This window comes from Varroa destructor, unplaced genomic scaffold, assembly GCF_002443255.2.
Source record: "Varroa destructor unplaced genomic scaffold, Vdes_3.0 BEIS01000001.1, whole genome shotgun sequence".
NCBI classification, from domain to species: Eukaryota; Metazoa; Arthropoda; class Arachnida; order Mesostigmata; family Varroidae; genus Varroa; species Varroa destructor.
In genome coordinates, this window is record NW_019211454.1 from 36300424 (window position 1) to 36325360 (window position 24937).

A 24937-nucleotide genomic window follows, 5' to 3' on the forward strand; every position below is an offset into this window, starting at 1 on the left:
GGTTCCGACTGGCCCAACCTGGGCACAGCTGCCCAAGAATTTGCCCTATTAACTCTCATGCGTACAGCCCAACATTACTCGCTATGTAGCCTTGCATGACCGAAGATTTTTGATACCGGACATTGCAAGGGAAACAATACCAATAAGATGTCACAAGAGAACCGTAGCCACGTGTTCTAGACGACGTATTAGTGTGTTAAGGTGCGCGTAATGCTGTCGACCACACCAAAGCATAATAAGCTATTGATAATGGTCGTCAATCCTGTGTAGAACGTGGTGGATACGCAGCGTGCCGGTCCGATAAAGTACACTGGGATGGATCTGGTCCAGACGCGTCACCTCCTAAATAGCTGGGGAAGCACTAATTATAAGCAAAAATACTATAGATAAGCAAACAAGAGGTTCTATGATACTTCTCACTTTACTATACACTCGTACTGTTTGACAATCAGGGATATATAAGCAGGCGAAACAAAATTCAGTTATTGCGATCCAGCAATCGTAACAAGCGTCATCTTACTGACGCACGGCGCTCGTGACAGATCGTGGTAGTTATAGCGTGTACACATGCAAGTAATTACATACATACTATATTTGCTACAGAAAAACCTCATTGCGTTTTCCATTCGATTTAGTTAATTATATCCATATGTTTATGGATACCTGTCATGTTTCTGGGTGCCAAGTCACAAGCATTAACCGTAAGAATAACGTATGCGCATCCGACAACACACGTCTACTTTATGTCCGCGTCCACTCCTAAATCACCTATTACTAATTTCACTTTTTGACGTTTGCGACTAAGGCCGAGGGAAGGTAAGGATCTGGCTGTGTAGTCTGCCGGCCGGAACAAACACCACCGCTAGCTCTAATACATCAAGCGGTGTCCGAGTTATGGATTCTCCGTCCGTGCTGCCAGGACACGCAGTTAGGGTTACAGCAATAGCACTGACAGCAGCGGACAGCCTGTGACAAGTTAGTTGCAACTCGCTGAAGACCTGACGGAACGCACGGAATAAACTGACTCTCTTATTAAGTTTCCTATGCCTGCCGCTATAGCTCGCTAGGACCAATAGCATGGGGAGCCACAGAACTGTTATAACGATGTTCATAGTTCTGGTAAGGCCATCGGAAATAGCAGTAGCAGCGCCGGCCGCCGCAGCAATGGCATTATTGTCCAGGATTACGTGGGCGCTCTGTCCCATGGCACGGGCTCCGCTGCCGGTACAACAGATGCAGAACTAGCTCGACGCTGCTAACGAGTGGAATCCAAATAACTACAGCCTGCTACAGCGACAATGGCAATAAGATCAGGGCCTGCCTCGCTATTTGCCTGGGCACGGTCTGTGGCATGTTATAATATCTCCGCTCTGTTCAAAGGGGCCCGATCGACTACTGACTCTTTATACTATAGCTACTGTACACTGTAGCTTTATACTATAGGACGGCACGCTCAAAATATCTGCTTTGCGCCTCTCACACTGGCGGCCAACGTCGCTAGAAACATGTTAGATAGAAGCCTTGAGACACCCATTGATTAGACAGCATTAGGAATTTGAATGGATAAGAAAATTCAGAAACCGGTACAAACGTGCAGATGTTCTAGAAGGCCGCAGCAGGTCACCTTTGGAAATTTTAAGATTGGAAAATATATATCTTTACGGAAATATATATATATATACAGAACCATTGTCAACAGGGCATAATGTTCCTGTATAGAAAAATGCCCCCCATAACGATGTCGTTTCAATTAACCAGCATACGGAAAGTTTTTGAGACTGCTATGGGCAAACCTTGGCTATGGTAATAGAAAATCTCGTAATTTATTTCAATAACATTATACTTATTAACCAAGTCGTTCCGGAAGTGGTTTTGTTTTGAAGACAGCATTGCTTTTCACTTTTCAATATATCGTTTAAAATTATTCCAATATACTATTTATTCAATATATTATTTAGGCCAATATATCCGTGTGTGTTGGGACGAATAAACCATCTTAATAAAGAAAAAGCGCTTTTGCTACACTTAATAAAACTGGAATTACAAAGGACAATTATATTATCATATGAGCAAGTATTAGATATATAGTTAAATTTTTAAGGAACCTTTACGGGAATGTTTTGAAAATCGGGTTAAAAATAGTTTTAGTCATTGTCAAGCCTCTGAAATGTTATTATTTTAACTGTTTAATTTATATTACGTCCGTTTTTGAGTATCAACATCAGGTAGTAATAAACGAAGTCTATATGCCGAATGCGGAGGTCGAAAGTCAGGTCGACAAGTGATGACATCGTTACCAGACGGCCTATCAAATGGTAAGGCACAGAAGAGGCAGTACGATGTTTTCATCATTGTACAGTGGTACCGTTACGTGATTCGATGTAGTGTGAACTGCTACAGCCACAAGCTGTACGACTTTGGATATCCTGCTTTTTCGGACGGACTTTGGCAGCGTCTGTCGTTCTCTGTGACCGCCGAAACGGAAACGATTATAGGCGTCAGCAGCGTAGGCATCGATCCTCATCTAGCCGGACCGAAGCTCCGCTTCAAAGCGTCAAGAAGAGAAGGAACTTAAGAATTCGTATCGCAATAGGACAAAGATAGGGCAGATGCCATTCTAACGCCATAGGGCTTCGTAATGAACAGGAGTAACAACGAACCACTTAGTTCATTGCCCACATCGCTTTTTACAGCAGATACGAAAAAGACTATCGTAAGTATAGTGGCGACGCCAAATACAAAATATTGTCGCTTTTTCTTTTGCTCTCCTAACAATTCATGGTTTCACAATCGATGCGCCAGCGCCGTTGCTGCCAGCGCCGTGTTTGTTGACGTCACGCCATGCTACTCGGCACGCTCGTCTTTCATTGAACATGCAATGTACGGCACTTACCGATTCAGCATTTCTGCGTCATCGTTTCGTAAAATTCTTGATTAATTATTGGAATCAGTTAAGCTACGAACAAATGTTGTAAATGTTTTTCTAATCAGAAGGATATCTGCTGCAACAACTATGAAACCAACCAGGTCAATATGGGATATGTATCTCTTTTCGTACCTAACTAATGCTTCACATAGATATCATTATACTGTGGTATTGATCAGTTAGTCGAAATTTGGCCACTGATTAGCTTAGGTTTTCTATTGTAGTTTACGGTTTTGTGTGTGTGTGTATGTGTGTGTGTGTGTTTGTGTGTTTGTGTGTGTGTGTGTGTGTGTGTGTGTGTTTGTGTGTGTGTGTTTGTGTGTTTGTGTGTGTGTGTGTGTGTGTGTGTGTGTGTTTAAAGTTCGGATGGGTATACCCACAATGATCTTGACACGCCAGGTGATAAATCGAATCAAGTTGAAGTTTTTAGATGAGGTAACTAACATATTAATGCATTTCATTACATTACATTATATGCTTGTTTTTGTATTTCGCCGATGTCAAACTGAACGAAAATGATGCTAATCAAAATGGCTACATTTATTTAATGTCTACATACCAAGCTCTGCTCTTCACTAGAGTAATGCGAGAATATTCCTCGATGTAAAGCACAGTAATATCTGTTCCATCCATTGGAAGTAACGTCTCGGTTCGAAAGTGTACTAAATCCGCCGCTGGGTCTTAAACTCCCAGTGGAATTGATCACTCCCGACGATGATTTCTGAAGATCCCCACCTAACGAGGCCCCTCGCCGAGAGACCCTTCGAAACCGAGAGTCTACGACAGGGCTACCTGACCTAGCTGAGTAAACAAGATCTTTATCTGAAAATCAAATCCAAAAAAGATCGTAGTTAAATATTTGTAGAACTCCGGAAGCTGTTTCCTCTACAAAGTGTCAATAGTCGGTCGGATTGAAACACATGAAATAAACAGTGTCTTAGAACCATTATATCTAACAACAACAGTTCCTAAATCAACCACGAGTGGCAATTTATCACGTTACGGATTTCACCCAACTCACATATTTGCTAAAGATATACTAAATGACAATATTTGAATAAAGAAAACTACGTGAAAAAGTTACGGTATTAAATAAGCTTTATTTCTAGTTTAGGCCGCTAGCCCAATTCCTATTCTAGTGTCAATTTTTCTTCCTTAACAATCGCTATTTTCCGGATTCATATTTCGTGTGCTGCTTTTATAGTTGGGTTAGAGGGCTAAGACCGACGATCTACAATCTCCCGTGCGACTCAGCTAATCCCACTTAGTCCTTACTATTTAGATTTAATCGTCGGGTATATTGCATATCAACGTAACGGTTTACAATATTGTCATTGTTACTTCTATAATTATAAAGTTGTCACAAATGCTGCCCTATCGAAATTCCGTTTAGTTTCATTATTTCAGCCCGTCATCGCCAGCGACAAAAGGAAGCAGCCTGTAGATTAAGAACCCTTTTATATTTTGCAACACCATCACATAATTGTCGTTGCGCGACCAGTATTGCCAACGTTCGGAGCACGCTCCTATTTAACTAAGAAGAACGCAAAGGGGCCACGAAAAGAGCAATACTTCCCTTATCGCTGCTATATACTAGACAATTACACGAGTCTTTAAGCAGAACAATGCATTATACATGTACACATAAGCAATTTATGTATTCAAAAATTTCATCGTGGACTACTTTTGACGTCGGCAAATAGGAAATGAATAACAAGCGTGACATGGTCACGTTATTGTTATGGTTAAAAGTGTGTTGTCCGCACTAAGTTGTCCTGTGTTAAATGTAGATGTGCTAATGGCCGACATATTGTGACAATGACTCACGTACATAACAAAAAATAGTATAAACATCTACTGAAGTGTGGAGTGGTAATCAATTATGACCGACGGTGCGCGTGTTGGATGGCATACGCGTTCTGGAAGCTTTACTTGACTGACAGCCCAAGGGACGAAAAATTTGAAAAGTCTTCGAATTCTCTGCCGATAGCTAGCTGGGACGTTTTTTCATTGCTATTTTGGCATTGTTTAGCAATTTTATCGAGGTATTCTATGTCTACATCGTATTCAGGAGTTAGGAGAATAATAGGAATTTCAAATTATTGAAGCAATACGGCCTAGTATTGATCAGGGTTTTCTATCGTTATCAGATCTTGTACAAGAAGCATTTGGGAGAAGATTTGATCGGCACATCGGGAAAAGATGTGCTAACGAATGCTAAATCACTATGTATTGTTATACCCTTTCGGTAATGTATTTATGCGAATCTATAGTTGAATAGGGAAAAAAACGACGACAGAAAGGTCTAAGAGATCACTCGCAACGGATCAAGCGAATGGACGGTGCTGTCTATGTTATAAATGATATGGTCAGCCTTCCGGAACCTTTCCGTCTGCCAGAATGTTTCGGAGCGTCTATTTTATCAAAGATAAGCTGTACCACGAAAATATAATCGCATTGCCGATTTGCTCGCATCAGCTCCTTCACATTGGAGTAATATTATGCCTCAAACAGGGCTTACTCGTTAGATCACAAAGCTTAATCAAACGAATCAACCTCTTGCTAGGCGCGTTTGAGAGGCTCAACTTTTCATTTACTAAGCCTTTGAAATACTATCCACTTTGTGCTTGCTTTCAGTTCGCTATTAAGCAGTAATAGGCATCGTTGTTGGAAATCACTACGGCTTTTAGGGCCGTTCGATAAGGTTTACAGGTAGTGCAACCTCTCCAGTGTCCCGTTGGAGATCCATCAGAAACGGTTCGGGCCGACTTAGTCCCATAAAAAGCATCACCAGTGCTCATTCCCACAATACTTGACGTTGGGTTTGCTTGGGATGCTGATCCGCGTGCGCAACCAATGGCTAATTAAATTCGGAAAATTGCACCGCTATCCTGAATGCTGTTAAGTATCTGAAGAATCAGATTGGGTTTTCTGCACCCACTGCAACCGTTGTTTGTGGAGTAAGCTACTTAAACACTTGGTTACGTCTGCATGTACAGCGACGGTGCGGGGTTTTTTTTTTGGGGGGGGGGGGGGGGGGGGGAGGAATATTTTTACCGTTTTCGTTCTGCCACGTATGAATGCTGCTTTGCACGCCGTGCTAACATATAGATTAATTCTAATAGAATCACAATAACATTATACCAAATCTATAATATTATAATGTTGTGACGTTTGCGATTAACGTCGGCATCATCAGCATAGCCACCAGCAATAGACGAAAAGGACTGAGAGAAACGGACCAGAAACAAGTGGAAATTTCAAGGGTTCGATATCAACTTCGCACGAGCCAGCATTACATGCGTATCTTCGCGCGTTTTCCTTGTCAGCAGCAAGGGCGAAGTGGATGTTGGTATCGTGATGGTTGCCGTGTCGTGGTTGGACTCGATTCGACGAACGGGCAAAAAGCTACGCCGATCCCCCGCCGTCTGCCTGACTGATTGATTGATTGATGTAGCTGCTGCTGCCGCCGCCTAAAAGCCGGCGTTTTTGGATAGCGTTTCGGGTCAAACGCCTGACATGACCTTAAAAATCCCAAAGCTACTATTGCTGGCGTACTTACAGAGGTTGCTTGACAGTAGTCTGAAGCAATTCCTGTTTTAGAAGCACAGCAACTGCACCAAGAGAAGATCTATGCAAAAGAACCTATCTATGCAGAAATAGCGCACACTATGCGATGCCTCGTGTCGGTGCATACCCGCGCTCGATGTGCCACTCAGGCGCTTCTCCCATAGTGGAACGAGCTGTCCGGCTCAACCCACTATCGAACGAAGAGGAAGAATGAAGGCAAATTCAATTTCCCGTAATGTAACTAGGATGAATTTAAGCGGCCGAGGTACTTGAATAGTCTGTTACTCATTTTAATTGGTCGCACTCTTTGCAGTATCTTATAGACTCTTGGTTTACACCGATTTGTTTGTGGTACAGCTTCAGTTTCCACTAGGGCTGTGATCCGACAGAATACGTCACTCTGTCCACTATGCTCGTATAGAAGTGCGATGGAACGTAATGAGGTTACTCTAATCGTTATTTAAGTCATTTACGACATATATATATATAATGTATCTTTAATAGATCGAATAGATACGGTAGTCTGTCAGGCAAGTGGATATCGTGCTTGCTAAGCATGTTATATGGTCCTGCTTTAACATTACTATGTCGATGGTTCGTAAGTAAACTTCACCCTTAGCGAACTCAGTAACGTGGAAAATTAGTCCAGCCGTGACTAGTTTCTGGTACAATATTGAAAATTATAATACTGTCAAACAATTAAAGTGTGCTATAATTGTCTATCACTTTTGTTATCTTATGAAAAAATTCGTTTCACATCTTCTCTAGCCAATATAGGCGCTTGATGGGTTTGTACACCGATATGTATATAAATACTTGTATAGCTATATATATTGTATATGGAGTTTTATACCTGCGTTCTATACTAACGTATGATCACCTTTATTTTCCCGCTAAATAGTAATTTTCTTAAATGTTGACGTTATCATTGGCAGACGTCGGTGGATTTATCACGTACGCAATCAACATGGATAGATAGGCTGGTGCGGTGACGACTAGTACACGATTGAATTATGTTCGAGCATCGAGCAAAAATCCTATAATCTTAGTCCATATGAAGTATTCATAAGACGGTTGCAGCAAAGGTACCTTCACCCATCCAGTATACCGTGAGTTATATGGTTGGTCGATTAAGCAACCGTGCCTATTTCTTTATTGTCCTCTGACTGTCCTGAATTCTAGCATGGTCATAGATCCAGGGCATATGCTGAGCATCAATACCAATCCTTGCTAAACAAATCTGTCACATACTGTTGACCGAAGCTATTATATTATGGATCAGAACTGTGAATGCTGTTCATGACAGACAAGCTAACACCAGGATTTTATTCGAAATCGAATAAACTCAATCGTAATATAGGGTACCTCGGGATGACTGCAAATGCATTATTTAAGTATTGTCGTACAAACTGAGATTTATACAAAATACAACCAGGAGTGGTCCACCGTCTGTTTCCATATCGAACGCTTTTAGTTATAACGGCAGCAAGATCCAAGAACAATTCGTGCTGAAGGTGAGACTTGTTTAGCCGCGAACGATTTCCAGCTGGCGCAGAAGCATCGAATAGCTAGAAGAAAAATTTCGTGAAAATCTTCTGCCCTACTCAGTCAAAAAATACGGGATTTAACAGTCACGGGAATATCAATTAAATTCTAAGAGAGGACAAAGTGCGAGACAATTTGGCTATTACCTCACACTTTTCGTAAAGCATACGTTTTCACCTATAAATTTATCTAGACTTTTTCTTTATGCGACACATAAATAATCGCAATTACACTCATTCAAATCAAAAACAAAATATGCTACTGCGCAATGATATTATCTCGCTGCTTTTTCGGTAATAATATGCTGACATTAGGTACTTGTTTGACAAACAAAAATGTTTGCTGCAGGTAATGTATTGCTAAACCCGTAAAGAAGCCAAAACCAAAGTAGCATGTGCTTCCCAACCAGAGTTTCGGATCGTAAGCGTAGGTCAGACTTGCTCTAAAATAGGCTCCTCAATGATGAGTGATGATAGAATGTCGTTCGTAAGTTACGCTCTAAAACATCGTAGGACATCTAAACTTGATGCAATGCCACGTACGCCGATCGAAAATAGTACAGGCATGCCAAGCCACCAGAAACTTCCTAAGGCTCATTGGCAATTCTGTTTGAAACTTCTTCAATAAATCGACAATAATCTGAGAATAAAATAGCAACAGACCAAGCTTAATTAAAACTTGTCCATCAGTCTCAAAGGCTGTCGCCTTCAACCTATCAAAGCATGTAAGCTCTCGCAATTCCGCTCTAAGCCGCTAAAGCAGCTCTGAAAATACGTACAACATGGTACCTGGTTCTTCACTCTATGGGTCGTGCTTTGTAGGAAGTCGGAGAACTTTTTTAACTCAATTCTCAGTATATAATACAGCAAACATGAAAGTTCGGTGTTTGCCTTGACTAAATTGGCCCCAGTGGTGCTGGTAAATAATGCAAAAACGTTCACTGTTTTAGATTGTTCTCTTCAAAATCAAGCTTTAATAAGTATTCAAACGGGAACGAAAACGGAAAACGCAGTTCGTTTGATCAACAACAACGCACGTACAGCGTCCCTTCCCGGTTCGTATAGACCATATCGAACAGATAGGGTAAAAGTTACGGCATAGTTTTCATTAGCATTACGACGACCTGCGAAACGATAAGCAGATGTACTTCGAAAACGAGTAAGATCGATCGTTTTATCTTCCTAGGGAAAAAAACTGATGGCGTAGCCGTTATTGAGGGCAAAAGTAAAATTACTCTTATCTCGACGAGAGAAACATTTAGATAGATACCGACCGTTCAGAGTACGTGGGCAAGCGCAGGTGACCCGAAATGCGCCGCACAATTTTTAGTAAGCCAGTTATAAACAGTTCGTATTAGTTTGGCTAAACAATTGATAGAAGGCTGGCTGCGAGGCCAGCTGACATTTATTTCAAATACCGAGATTGACATATGCAGATGAAGAAACTATGAAGATGCAAACGACTTAGGGAATGGCTTGAATCTTATATACAGGTATAGGTAATACAACGATTCGACAGTACGACCATTGTATTTCTGAGGTCCGCGTGAATCAGCCGTTTAACGCCTCCTAACAGTGTCCATTAGGCGTTTAGATAAAATTAGTTTAGAATAGCTCATAAAACGGGAGAAGAAAATCGCATACGCTTGTTTTGACTGTACCTATCGATTTCAGAGGATCCAAAACGTGTCCACTGTTGTGGGATATGTATTCGTTAGGCGATATCGTATACCACTAGGGTAAGTCGACAGTGAATCCCGCTAGCTCATAGTAGATAATATAGTAGTATAAATAGTACCAAACAGAAACGTAGTGTAGTTTAGTTATCGGCTTTACATAACATAATAATATTCCCTATTCAAGCTATAGCTGATCCAATCACCGTATTTGGCCAACGTGTTATTTTCAAGTCGAGTACATTAATTACTATTTGTTTGTTTTTTTTTTTTTATTAGTTTTACTATCGTAGGCAGACAAACGCGCTCAATCGGCTAACTTCATAAAGTTATATATCATCAGATAACGATTTGGATATTTCAATTTAAGTTAATTTCAATTAAGAATGTGTCGATTGCGCATGAACATTTCTGAAACACAGCCAAACGTATCTTCTCCCAAAATTTTATCTTCACCATATTGTAATTATACATCAATTTCTAATTAGTAACAGCAAATTACGCCTCGTGCCAAATGTCTATAATAATGAGTCCGCTCCCGCCGTTCGGCAATAGCCTAACAGGTGTCAAAGGTAACAAGTTCAACCAGTGAATATGTTACCAACCTTTATGTTATTTCTCCATATTTGTTGGTGGCCGGAGTCTCCGAGTGTTAGCAAAAAGGATGTGAAATTATTGGTGACTCGTAATAAATCAGTTCAACATTTGGATCGTCGTCTGACTAGAAGGAAATTCCTTGCTCCTTCCACTAAGCAGCCCGTTTACATGCCATCCTATGGCCTTATATCATTGATACTGCAAAGTAATGTATGGCAATAATTAGCAAAACAGAAAGAAGACGATTAATTATGCAAGGGAAATTTCAACACAATTTAAATTTAGGCGCCATTCATGGATACGCTATGGTTACATATATCGCCGCCCTTAATCAATCAGCATAACAGATGATCGTAAATCTTTTATAGGTCTTATCGAGATCTACTACGGAGGGTAAATAAATCAGTGGAGTAAAATCAACTCGCGTTACTCTTGCTGCTATATTATTCTCCAGAACGTAGCTAAATTTACCTAGATCGGCTTTGAGCTAGAGTTCACTTAATAAGTATTGTATGAAAGAACGTACATAATACTGTACTTATATGTATAAGATTGTAAACTCAACCTGAAATTAGCCTATGTATGAGATATTTGAAGTGTTTAACGCTGTCTGCTAGTGCGAACCACTGTCTGCGGGATAGAACTATTCTGACTGGAACAAAAAGGGCAGTCTTTTGCCGCTAAATTAGCTTCTATACGTCCACAACCGATACGTTACACTAAAAATTAGCACATGTCTACAGAAGATAGCAGTACCATATAGAAAACCAGAATTATGTGGTTACGACATTGGTATGTTGTCTCTCGCTTGTTAAACTCATCCATCGAACAGAGCCTACCATGGCTCTAGGATATGTCAACATATTACCGAACGCTATTTTCGACTCTCTTTACAATCATAAGCCTCTTGTGCCTATTTTATGGAAGCAAACATTTATCTCTCTATCTGTGAGTTTATACGATACTACTGCTGTTACCTCGCTTATTGTTGTTGTTATCATTTACCCGAATTCTACCTAGAAGCTGGGAAGTTGGTTTACGGATCAGTCTATGTACGTGTCTGTTTATGCTTTCCCCATATCTTCAAACTGATACGAATATTCTTTGTATCATTATCATTGGCTATGTTTCGCACGACGTGGAGCTTCTTTTGCTCTGTCACTCGCGTGGCAATAATCAATTAACTTTAAACACTGCCATGAAGTTCGAATGGGTTACCGATATAATGATAAAGACAAGACCAAAACAGGGTGGTCTCGCGCCCACTATATGGGTTATACTGTAGCTCTACCTGCACAAACTATTACATTAAAAAAAAGAAAATTGCTAACGGTGCCGTCTAATCATAAATAGAGAGATAGATAAAAATCGAGTTTGAATGATATACAGATAGATTAAAACTATGTATACGCAAATTAGCTTCTGCACTAAACGTTGCCACACGTAAAAGTCTGTCTGCGTTTCTAATATTGACTCCAAGCGAAAGTACAGCATCGCCGTACGTACGACGATAAGCTACATAAGCAACAAACACACACAAGGCAGAAGTTTGTGGCCGTCGTACAAGTTTAGGCTGCCCCTTTTTATAACTGTGACAGGGGTATGACGTCGCGTCGGTCGTTTGCCGGCAACAGGCTCGTGCAACTTCGTACTGTGAGCTCCGAGTGGGCGAAACTCTTCCTGCTATCACCATCGCAAACATCAGCGTCAATCGCTTGTAAATCGTAAGCGACGTTATACCTCACTGAATTCCTTCGACTTTGTGAAAACCTTTGACAAATGAAACTTTGCGTGGATGGTGTTTCCGATGAAGCGGCGTAATCAAACAGAAAGTCGACAGAAGATTATCTTACCAGGCTTACTCTCTTTGGTATCATCCTGTGATTGGGAGCAGAACGAATAGAGCCCCAGACAACAGCGGAAGATCAGCGACAGTCATTTTTCTTACCTTTATAACAAGGATACTGCTGGCGCGGAAAATAGATAACGGAAATTCGTTTTATTATCATTATTATTATCTAGCCAAAACAACTACAGTAAGGGTGACATTAGGGCCGTAATCGTACTGTTTGAGCATTCGTCTACTCCGGCACCTTGGCGTTCCTATCAGCAGCTCCGTGTAGTACATGTTGAATGCATTTACTTAATAGTATGACAACGTTTATACAGTGCGAGCGCGAACGGTATTTAGATGGCGGCAATAATGAGTCAGCGAAAGCCTCCAGGATGGACAAACAAAATGCGGGCTCGCTTGCCTTACACACCCCCAAGTGCACGGACGCACCTGAAGCTGTAAAAAAAAAAGCGTTATTTCCAAAAAATGACAGCGCTTATTTGTGTCGCCAGGGCTGTGCGCATTGTTGGGTTTCTTGTCAATGCTGATTTTTCATTGCTGGACCTATCTGCCCCATGGCTGGGTTACTAAATAGTTATCGACAAATAATACCCGTTGTTACTATAAAAACATTAAGTAAAGATGTCGTGCAAGACAATATACGTCCTGTAGATTATAGACACGTTCAGAATAAAGGCGTATTAGAGAAAGTAGCTACAGAAAGAAGCAAGAAGATGTTATAATGGATAAAACGCTCTTTGCTAGACCAACGAAAAAGGAGTCCTATAAGTGACACAGGTAAGTATAGCAGTGTTGCGTAGAGCATCGCTTCTGCCGATCTGTCAGACAACTTAAAGATAATATGTATAATCAAAAATGATGATGAAGGCTGCAACATCATGTACCGTTCCTAAGCCAAAGCGGCATGTACATTGAATGAAGAGAAAAAGCACATTTTAGCTTAAGGAGCGTTCCAACATTTTTCTGCCGGTGTATTTATAGGCGGAATAATAAAACGCCGTAATCACTTTACCAGCATGAGTGAACAGACAGTAATAAGCGAGTATCGTATTTGCGCAGCTATCAATTTGGGCTATATAAAAGAACCCGGGTAAATTATACGGAAAATGCACCTTGGTATTGCAGTGCTCGCTGATTGTAACTTGTATGAATCCATTAGATAAATAGCAACAATAAATGAAGCCTACTTAGGCACTAGATGAAATAGAAAAAAAAAATTGTAATAACTAAAGCAAAGATCCAGACGAACGACACCAATTCAATAGAAGTTCACCGCATCAATATAGTTAAATATAATGATAATAACGATAAAAATAATTATTATTGTTGAAGTCCAGGTACGTGGAGAAAGGTCACTCGCAAATCTGCATATCTGTTTGCCTTCATTCATCGAAAGCTGACAGATGTAGCCCATGTCTCTGCAAAATAGGCGATAATTAACGGCGAAATCAATAGTGCAGCTCACTAGAGGAATAGATCACGAAGCACTACCAATCAGTGAATCAAACTACGGCTGGCCGAAACATATAGTACTTCTTACAACAATGAGAAAAGACGCGCTAAAAATAATCGGAGTCAACTATGAAAATAGATACAAATACCAGATGCAGTAGCGATTCATCTAAGGATCCAACAGTGTATGTAGAAATATCGATGATCTGGCACATCCCGAATAATAGCAATGGTTCGAGATCTGGAAAGTCTCTGGTGAGAAAAGCGTCTCAGCGTCGGAAAAACAATTAGTTTCGTTAGCCGAACGATAGCTTTTAGTATCCTGATTCACGGAGAAACAACGTGCGCGCTTACGCAAGGAACAAGAGAAAAAAGGACTAACAATCGCCGCTTATGAATGTAAAGCGGACCGTATGCCACCTGACGAATCTACCTAATGCTAAACAGTACAGAGAAGTTATATGAGCAATAGCATCACTTGTTGACAACTATTTATTTATTTATTCATTTCGACGCTATCGAAATTACGATGCGGGCAACGCTCACCAAATAATGACAACGGTGGAAAAGCACGTTATCGCTAAATGGAATAGCCAAAAGAAGCGGAACGCTACCCGAGGAAACGCTCCTATTTGTTTGCCGTCGTCTTGCTTCGCCAAAGATCGTCGACGTTTTCACCGTCTGAAAATTCGTGGGCCACGGTCACGTTGACTTGAGAGTAGTCTGTAAACAGCTTTATGTAGCGATTTCATCGTAAAGTTTCAAACTGGCGGGCTCTGAGCCAAAGGGAAGCGTACACAAGAAGAAGTTATAACTGATTTACGTTGAGAGGCCTTTAGAGAAATCAGACGACAGAATAAAGCTATGCGAAATGTTCTTTCCACAAGCGTTTCATGGATCATTTAACATATCAGTATAGATTGAGTAGACAAGAGTATAGTCCTTCTGAAAGCTGATTAAGGTTCGACATGATCCCGGGCCGTTTGAACGCAATAACTTGCTCCTGTTTGACACTTCGGGGTATAGTTGTCAGTCACTGAAGCACGTCGGCTGAAAGAAAAATAACATTTCAACATGTTTACAGTCTATTATTTTTGGGACCAAATGGCTGTCGACATCTAGCCTATGACTAACCCAAACCATCTATCATATCCGCACTTTTTTGCTTATGAATACCCAGACTCGTATCAGCTATTCGGACTATACGCATGCAGTAGACGCACTCCACCGCGATTCTGCCGCTAGTTTAAGTCCAATCTAATCTTCTTAAGTAGAGGCCGAATTTGTTGCAGGTTCGTGCTTATCTATTTGCTATGGTCCGTTGTACCGATGGGAATCTTATAGCGTCATTGAATTTTGCCACCGATACCGTCGTTATCAGACTGCCGGTTCTCAGCACGAAATGAAGCATGGCCACGCCCGGATTCGAACCCACGTCACCACATGCCTCTTGAGTTGCCCTCATCTGGCAATCTGTTGTACTAACTCGATAAATCCACTACCACCTGAGTTCGAGTTATTGTATAACTTTGCTGTAGGATTGTGTTAACCTGTTTTAGCAGCTTCAATAGACTACTTCAGTTACCGTATCCTTCTGATTTGATTTTCCGTTACTCTAATTCAAATATTCCACTATCATCGTTGACCAGGTATTGCACTTTTCTATGCTATGCTCGAATACAATTAAGGCATCACCGGGCTATCGGGGACTCGTTGCCCCCGTTGCGGTCATCCGTTAGTATTTGAACTTTCAGGGTAGCCGAATATTAATTGCGTCCGAAACCGATAAGCTTAATTAACAATTACCTGTGTCCGAAACCCAGCTCGTTTCTTGAGAAAACATTTCAGACACAGCTTTTAAGATTCAATTTTTTGCATATCGTGTAGATCTCGAAACACAAAGCGCTTTCTATGTTGAAGTATACTGTATTATTCGTAGGAAAGATAAATTATATTTTTTCCTTTGATTTTTTTCTGAAAAGCGCATTAAAAACCGCATATACACATGTATCACTGCGTCAGCACAAAGCTCCAGCATTCTACATTAGGCATAATGGGCTGTTCGTAGCCATTCGAGAAGGTACAAAGAGATTAAAAAAGCTTCAGAGTTTTACGGACACTTATCAGTACGAAACCAAATATACTAACAATATCGGAAATACAGATCTAGCACTAATGAGCGAATGAATGAATGAGGCAATTGTAGCACCGGCTACAATTGCCTCTCTTAGCGAAGTTTCTTCCTTGATCCGTTGTTGTAAATCAAGGGCAACTGGTACAGAGCACAGCTGCGATGGGTAGGTCGTCAATCTAGAATTAGCATCGGTTGTCAACTTGACACGAAGAGCGCCATATCCAACAATATCATTATGTAGCTCTAATATTATTGCTCTCCACAAATCACTGCTACTGCAATATATGAAATGTGAGGGTACTCGCTGAAAAGCCTAAAAGTTGGTCCTTCGACAGTCCAGAGGACTACCCGTGTCGGCATATACATTTCGCTAAATGACGTGCCAATGCTATCGTAAACATAAACCGGTGACAAGCCATAATATGTACGTCTCCACAACAGATATAAACACTTGAACAAACACTGTATGAATATCACATGCTGACACGCACATACTTATGCTGATGCTATCCATATATTAGTACGCAATGAATCTACAAGCACCAATAGCAGCATTTGTCCTATTCCAACAGGTCTACACAGTAAACGAAACCGATTCTTCTTAGGGCAAAACAGGCGACAAAAATATCATGAAAATTAGTAGCACCGGAACGGCGTGCACAGCGTTTATCTTAAGTGTTAAATTGTCATTTATCTATTGTGGTGATGGAGCTAGCTGTTGTTTCGCTGGAAAAACTAGTATTACTGCCTACCGCCGGTTGTTAGCGGGTATCGGTCGAGTTCGTTGTATCCGAAAAGGTGCAACAATGTAATCTGCAGCTCACAGGAATCACCGTGATAGCTACAAAAAAACATCGCTTCATCACATTGAGGTACCCTAAACTGCGCTTTGTGTCAGGCAGTGGCCGGCGCGGATAAACCTGTCTAGCACAGAAACTTGGGTGACCTTTTTTTCTTGGAATACGTCATGTTCCCCCGCTGCTGTTGACGTTGCCGTTCCAAGGAACACAGGAATACAAAATGAGATTGTTGTAAACGACGCTCAGAAGGCAGGAAAAACACAATAGATACATTGAAGTATAACATTAAGGTAGAATTTGCCGAACCAACAGCTTCTAAGAACCTAAAATGAACACAGGTGAGTTCTGAGTTGGCTGGTCCCATCAGCTTAATTCAGATATCGATATTACTAGATAGGACTATATGCGACATCAATATAACGAAGGTTGTTCCGGCTGTCAGGTGGATTGTGGTTAAAAATTGGAGTGCGCTGTTTCAATCGTGGGATTGGATGGCGGCCATGGTTAAACTATCCACTTTGCATATATATGCGCTACTGATTACATGGAATATAATGATATATTTTTATAAAAGTACCAGTGACCTGGAAGCCACCTTTGATAGCATGTAAATATACTAAGTAAAGCATGAAGGCGACGCTGTTTCTTGCAGTACAATACAGTTTCATAGACACCTAATTATGTGTGTGTGGGGGGAAGGCGGGAATAATAAGCGAACCGAAAAGTTTTTCACGTTCTTTCGGGCACGTTTTGAACCATATCTGATAGTAGTACAGATTAATAGTAAGCCGATAAATACGTATACGTAAGTGAACGTTAGATAATATAATTATTCGAGTATTGATACCCACCCGACATCGTCTGATTCACTTTATAATGCATCTGAGAAAGCCACAGCTGGTTAAACATCTACTTAAGAAAGTTAACAAGAACTAAAAAAATGTACATTGTTGATACTTTCCAATAAGATAGAACTTACTTCGCCATAGTAAATATTAGAGCAAAGTTTTATAAGACGTTTATTTAATACATCTGTTCTCAATAATCAATCGAGCTTTACTTAGGTTACTGACGGGGACTGTTCGGATAAATGGTGGTCAAATCATGGTTTCAGACAACCGAGTCCGCCGGCACAGGTCGGCCGATCTCGGATTAACTTTGTGTCTCGCATTTGGTATCGTTTTATGTTACGTTTAAAGTAAAACATATACGGATATGTTTTAGTTTAAGCATACGTAGCGCCATTTAGCCCCATACATATTTCCACACAAACTTATGTTTCAGTCATGAAAAGAGCTTTTCAGCTAGCAAAAGGATATACGAAACACCAAACCCTTTTGTAACGATGATCAGTTAACGCGGCCGTTTCTCGTGTAGATTAAACAGATTTCAATACAAGCGCGACCGGAGTCTACAATCGGACATTCAGAGACAAAGAAACAGTTCCTGTTAAAACTAACCTAGTAACATCAATAATTACTACGCTTACGGAATATTTGAGGAAAGAAGCCCCTGGTCATTTTCGTACGCTCATAGCAAGAGGTGATACATAGCTTCTGTAACTGACGCAGGCGTCTCGATCTAAAAGACGTCTCGCGGGCTTATTATTTAAGAACGAACGCGTTCATGGTGACCATCGCTTGTCTCCTCAATTGCTATCTCTGCATTATCGAGGCAAAAAAGCATGTAGTGTTGTCACATTGGAAATATTTTTATCCATCATGTCCCTTGGTTGTGCACAGATACCTTTCTTTCTACCTTATTACAGAAAAGTTGTCGTAACCAAACTCGTGTGAAACGCTCAAGATTACATGCAATGATAAAGGTGTGATATTATCTAGTTGCTATTTTTTCCGAGTTCCTTACGACCCTCAGATAGAAGTCAGGCGATTACTCGTTACTTGTGAGAGACACGTTGCTTAACCGGCACTCTTCTTCAGCATAATAGTAAGCCCGCCGAGTTCAACGCACGGGCTTATGGAAGGTTTTCCTAAACCCCTGAAGTCCTTACCAAACGAGACCTCACATGGTTGGCCGCTACCAGTGTAGCGTGGTGACACTGCGGAAGAGAGTATCCCCGCTTGTATTTAAAACTTAGGATAAATAAATTATCTAGTGATACGGTGATCAACGAGATTTTACGTTGGTATAGTGTATAGTTGGTAAAATAGTGGACGCAATAGCAGAAAGAAGATGGCTGGCGCTATCTTTCAGCTGTGTCGTAGCGTGTTCGCTCTAACAAACCCTAAACAATATGCTGCGGGGCAAATTGTTAAGACGTTACTTAGAAATACGCTGATTTCTGTTCTAACACGACATAAGTAAATGCGAGCGTCCCACTCAGCAGTTTCTTATTCTTTTCTGGAGCCGCAGACTTTGGTTAAATTCAAGCCTCATCATCACCATACGGACAATTCTATAGTGTACAGATGGAAGGGAGGGTTCCACTGTTGCCTAGAGCGGTGATGTTTTTAAGCCATGCCACAGCGTAAGTACTAGCGATTCCTTAAACATACACCCACGACACCATCCAAAGCAAATACCCAATTCAAACTCTTACTCTACGCATTTGTAACATGGCACAAATTAGCTTGTAGTAGATGAATGGCAATAAAAATATTCTTTATTTCAATAGTAAAATATATAATTTTAAGAAACTTCTATGAAACTGGTCATCGTGCATTATTTCCGTTTCAAGTACGGGAGCACTCACACTGTTTGAACGATTGACCCTTGAAGGTCGTCTTCATGTGAGACATGCATTGCCGACATACTGCATGCACCTTGATATATACGTATTTGAAACAATAGAATAGTTTTCAGCCATAGTAACTATGCTGCGTTCGTTTAAGGCAGGCACGATATTTGCGCACCTGTCGGTATTACCAAAGCATGCGCAATTTGCAGACTGAAAGGCACGTTAGATGACTGTTCCCTTCATGGTTTTCATTTGACCTCATCTCATAACTTTTTGTCGGCCGAAGATACTTTTTTATATGTTCCTTTTCGTAAAATTGTTCGTAAAAAAAGTTCCAAGCCAAAGATAAAGTAAAAAATCTACCATTTACATGTAAACGAGAAGCAGCTGTGTGTTTATCAATGTTATGACGGTCGCTTACACTTGGTCGTATGTCCCCGAGCATACAAGTTCAAGTTCAAAAAATAATTACCCGCTAAAGCACGTTAGTCTCCTACGAGACTTGGGCTACGGTGAGACAGTCCTCGGTAAATTACTAGCCTATACCATCCTCTAAGCATTTGAAGATTATTATGACAAAGATGGCAACACAATACACCGTTCGGCTCTTACGAAGTCGAATAGGTATCAGTAAGCTTCTCGCTGAAAAATTCTTCGTACTGGAAGAATATCTCAGACGAAATGTACAGAAGCCACATAACTTGATCGTAACAATTCCCGTACACAAGATTACCCACCGCATTACGGTGATAGGCAACCGAATATTGTATTTCCGTCACGACTTACTTTCAAGTACAACCCTACTCCGTCTAAATTAACATGACTCTCCCTAGTTAATGTGTTACAGACGTACAGACAGAACAATACTTAATAGCCTAACACGAAGAAGCAACACTTGTTTCTTTAATAGAAAGAAAAAATAATCATTTAGTCTAATCATAGCGAATAAGTACAATGCCGGTGACGACTAGGCCAAACCAGGTATCAATAAAGGACTATTGAAAATTTAGCGTTGGGTTTCCAGTGGTCCGCATGTTGTCCGCTCGACGTGTATGCCTCCTGACCTCTGACAGCAATCCAACTTCCCTCAGTGGAATCACTATGATGACCGGGCTTGCCCTTCGATTGAAATCTGTTACGAGCACTACCGCGTTTTTGATAGGTCCTGTATCATTTCCAGCAGTATGTTGGCTGGGTACTTATACGTATTTGACAACCGTCTCTCGTGGAGCTAATGGCTTGAACCGATCTGACTAATATCGTTCCATAAAGGGTATGTTAGCGTCGTTGACGTAACAACAAATCTGACGCTGTAATCTAAAGCATTTACTGGCGGTAATTGTTTTTTTGTCGGACTTTGTCGGACGTTTGTTACTTTGTCGGACTACAAGTTCGGCATGCGACCGGCGCTTAGGGAAGCCCCGGGATTACATGAATTCTCGGTTAGCGTACCTTGATTTGACGTCCTATATGACCAGTGGTCTTCATTGTCCCAAGAACATCCTTCAAGATGGCGACAGCGAAACTGCGGAAACGTCATCGATGAAGGAAGAGCTTACGTATAGGCGTCAGACAGGGTCAGTTGATTATTATAAATTGCAAATTGCTATTGTTCATTTGTGCCCCCATCAGAAACTTATTTTGACGTACATAATCCTTGACACCATATCGTATAGCGATAAAATGTCGCCGGATATAAATTATACGACCCTAGACAACACCAGAAAAATCTTCTCTTTGTAACAAAGGAAACTTTCTCATATAGCGAAAGTAGAGTAACCGCGTGCCGTAATGCATTCAGTACAATTCGGTGTGAATTGTCGAAATTTCTACGGACGCCTACCATAGATTAGCTAAGCGTAAAAAATTTTCTCCTCTTGTGTGTACGTTACTAAGCGCATATAGTTGCTTTACTTGGACTTAATAAATATCGTCGACCCAATATTCTTCAGCCCGTTTAGGCTTCTTATCTACCTATATTAACTGTAACTTCCATTTGTAACCCACTGAACTTCAAGAGCAAAGCTCGCCTGCGCTCAAAAAAAACGTACCTGCTAAGCTAGTTCGATTGTCTCGCAATAAAAAAAGGTAATCTCTACTAACGCTTATTATCAATAGTAAACATGACATCATAAAAATGTATTTGTATACTAAGATGGATATTTCATTAAGCTAGTTTGGAAATAAACTTCTCTGTGATCGCGCAGAATTAGTCAACCTACCTATTTCCCGTTCGGGTGGCACACAAATACAGGCAAACATGCTGATTCGTTCTTCACTTTCACTAAAGTTAACGTTACAACTTGACCAAAATCAGCGCGGTCGAGGCCTATAATAATACAACAGATTTTTCCACTGCCAGATGTTACGCAGCTGCCTGAGGGCCGAAATGCGCCTGTTATAACGCTAATATGACACAGCTTATTTCACGTTTTTACAATACAATTAACGCTTAAAATTAGCACCAGATAGAATTTTCCATAGCAAGGCTCTCACATTTATACGGCATCGTATAGTGAACACCCTGTTAGAATTTAACTTTCGAATGGCCAGGCGTCCTGTATATGTAAACACGCACGTTATCGACCATGGATCAAATTCAAAGTACACTATACTACACTCTGCTGCACGAAAACTAGCTTGTTTCTATTAGGCATAACACGTCTCGGCGTTAATACGTACGTTGGTAGTCCGATTGCTTACTGGGCTTGACTACGCTAGCTCTCGTGATGGCCGGCCGCTTATTCAGTACTCGATCCGAATATTTCACACCGACAGAAGACCCCTGCCGTAGCTTGAAGATTGTAAGCCTGAGAGAGTTATGTAACCCTTCCCACTCCGTTAAACGCTCAATCGATATGCTCTGCCGTAGTCGTGCTTGAATGTTGAAAACTTTGTTGGTACGGTTCAGGGCAGTAGGTGATTCTATAATTGCCCTGAATACGTAGGCTGTGAAATGTTATGATCTCGGGGCAACGCCCTTCCGTTGGAACAGGCCGTGTTTACTGAATCGAAGATTCAGCCTCGGGAATCGGAGGTGTGCGTAGGTAAATGTGAATCAAGTCATTCGTCGACGAGAAAAAGACATAAAAAAAAAAAAAAAGACGCCGTGTTTCTCTTCTTTTCTGCGAGAGAACACCTTCAGGAAACCGCGATCGTCGAACTAAACCGATGTTTCATCGATTGCACGAGCCCAAGTCAACGTAAAGATCATATCGCAATCTATCGGACTTTACGCTGGGGCCCGTCAAAGACAGTAGATACTGTAAAACAAGCACACCAATATGTATGCATAGGTATAAGTTATACCCGTTAATAGGTAGGCCTACAGAAACTATTGAAGTTAACGGTTAACGTGTCATCTCTATTATTGCGAACATGCTTCGTCTACAGATTTGCGGTAGTATGTGGAATTGATCGACATAAGCTCGATGTTTTTATGAAACAAAAAAAAAATATTATTTAATTTGTCTGATTAAGTCCTTTTTTTTCTGTCTTCGCGTATCACTGAAATAAATCGAAATAATTCGTAACTTATTGTTTGCCAAATAAATAGCCGTTCTTTGTTGTTTCTGTTCATTGAAGTAGTAATTTTCTGGTTTTAGCTCAGATAACCCCATCACAATAATCGATTTCTGGTGAGTGCTCATAAGGTCGTAGTCAAACAGAATCGAGACGAATGGTGTTTTTTAAGTTGTTCAGTTTGCAACTTTCTTTATTATAGAACATGATATATAGTAGCTTTCTTTATTCACGCAAATCTGTGTGGTTACGATATTATATAGAAAGCATAGTAAAAAGCCGTACGAACCTTGTCCGCGAGCACAATAGCGACTTGCATCGTATATATTTACTTTAATGTTATTTTAGAATAGTACTTAGCTAGACGATGTAATTAAAAAACAAATCAAGAAACCGTTTCTTTTTTTAGTTTTATCATAGTCGAGCACTAGAAGGAATACAATCCTTTGAGCATTAGCTAAGAGTTTCATCACTAGTCGTTTCTTCTGAATAGACGCGACGATCTCTCAAACGCCTCCTCTATTGCTTTTCTGTTGTTGTTGTTGTTGTTTCCTCCTGCATCCACCGACGGGATGCGATTCAATAAGTCAATAGGGGCATTGCAGTTCCGTCGGCTGTTTCCACCGATGCTTCGTATGCCGTCACGGCTAAATTGTCCTCTTGGCTTGCGGGTCTCTCCGGCGAATTTACAGAGGCAAACACTATGTGCTTGAGAATTCTATAGATACTACTTTGAAGATGGCACTCCGAAATATATCGTAGTTCATGTGCTGGTGCTTACGTGAAGTTAGTGGGCCACGCAGCACTGACGTGGTTCACGAGGCCGTCGTACAGGCAGGATCCCTTGAAATCGTCTATGAACGTCTTAAACTCGAGCGCCAACCCCACTCACTCCAACAGAAATCGCTTCTTCTAGTTTTCTTACCCGAGTGAAATATCTCTCCGTCCAAGCTGCTTGAATAGATGAATCCTGAATGCTTCCCATGTCGCCGTGCTGCTCACAGAGAATTCTGACCAGTACCTAACTGGACTCGGCGGAAGTACGTAAGAGAGCCTGGACAGCTGCCAACATATATATATATGGCATTGGCCATCTCATTGGTATCTCTCAGCACGCTAGAAACCATTGTGATACTGGTTAATATTGAACTAACATAATGATCTCAATTATCTCTATTGTAGCTATTATATTCTATACTATAACATAGGACTATGAAGATCACAGGAATGGTACCAGGGTGCCCTTGTTACAAAAGTGTTACACAGGTAAATCTGTTCGCTGTTGCAATGATCCAATGTACCTTCGGCTAGTTCAATAGGTACGCAATGAAGATTTCTTCGAATTGTTAGGAGACATTTCGTATACATGTTCTCGAAAGCAGCTTGAACGATTTAAAGTGTTGATTGTACATAGCTTGACTTGGCGGGAAAAACGACGCCAACGACATCTCTAGAATGTTTTTTTTTTTTAAATATGAAAATAACAGGCTTTAATATGTCTAATCAAAAAGTTAGCTTTTTTTTTATATTTTTCTTAGTAACGGTTTTCTCGATAGCAACCAACTGCCTAGTACATAATCAGAACAATATCAAACTTCTAACAGGAACTCACCTTCTGTGATGGAATTAAATACGATATTGTAGGTAGTTGACTCAGGGTAATGGTAGCTGATAAAATGGAAGTTCAATAGTGAGGTTCCACCTTGTGTTAATGCAAAGGGCTAATTAGGACGCACGTTTTGCAGTCACAGGACGAGTAAAACACGTGTGAATTAGGATAACGGATCGAAGCAATGTAACGAAAAGGTAACCAAACAGACGAATGGACTAACTTAGGGAAACAACGAAGTCACTACAATGAAATCGCTGGGTTTTTTCGAAGTAGAGTTACCGAAGAGCTTCAGCGTTAAATTACATTGTAACTACGACAGCAAAACGGCATTTACAAGAATGAGAGAGCAACTAGAACAAATTTAGATTCAGAGTTTCTGACCCAAGCAGAACTAATCCTAGCCTAGATTTAGACCAGCACAGTTGGATAGCTTTCGGTATTTATGTTTATTATATAGGGAAAAATGTATTACGTAGCTTTTTCCATGCATCACCCAGGGTGTTCATCGATGAAAGCGAGCAAATGTTGAACATGTGTAATGATGTCCTACA

At 40.7% G+C, this 24937-nt stretch overlaps 1 protein-coding gene across 13 annotated transcripts in view; it reads right to left on the reverse strand.

The window, feature by feature from the left end:
• raskol (Ras GTPase-activating protein raskol) overlaps window positions 1-24937 on the reverse strand; it is a 167157-nt gene that overhangs the window by 101873 nt on the left and 40347 nt on the right. For 12 of the 13 annotated variants that reach the window (XM_022816998.2, XM_022816997.2, XM_022816995.2 and 9 more), the window contains one exon: window positions 3486-3748. In XM_022816998.2, coding sequence (XP_022672733.1) covers window positions 3486-3748 — 263 coding nt within the window. Of the gene's footprint in view, window positions 1-3485; window positions 3749-24937 lie in introns of those variants that run through there. The other variant, XM_022817000.2, reaches the window with a different exon arrangement.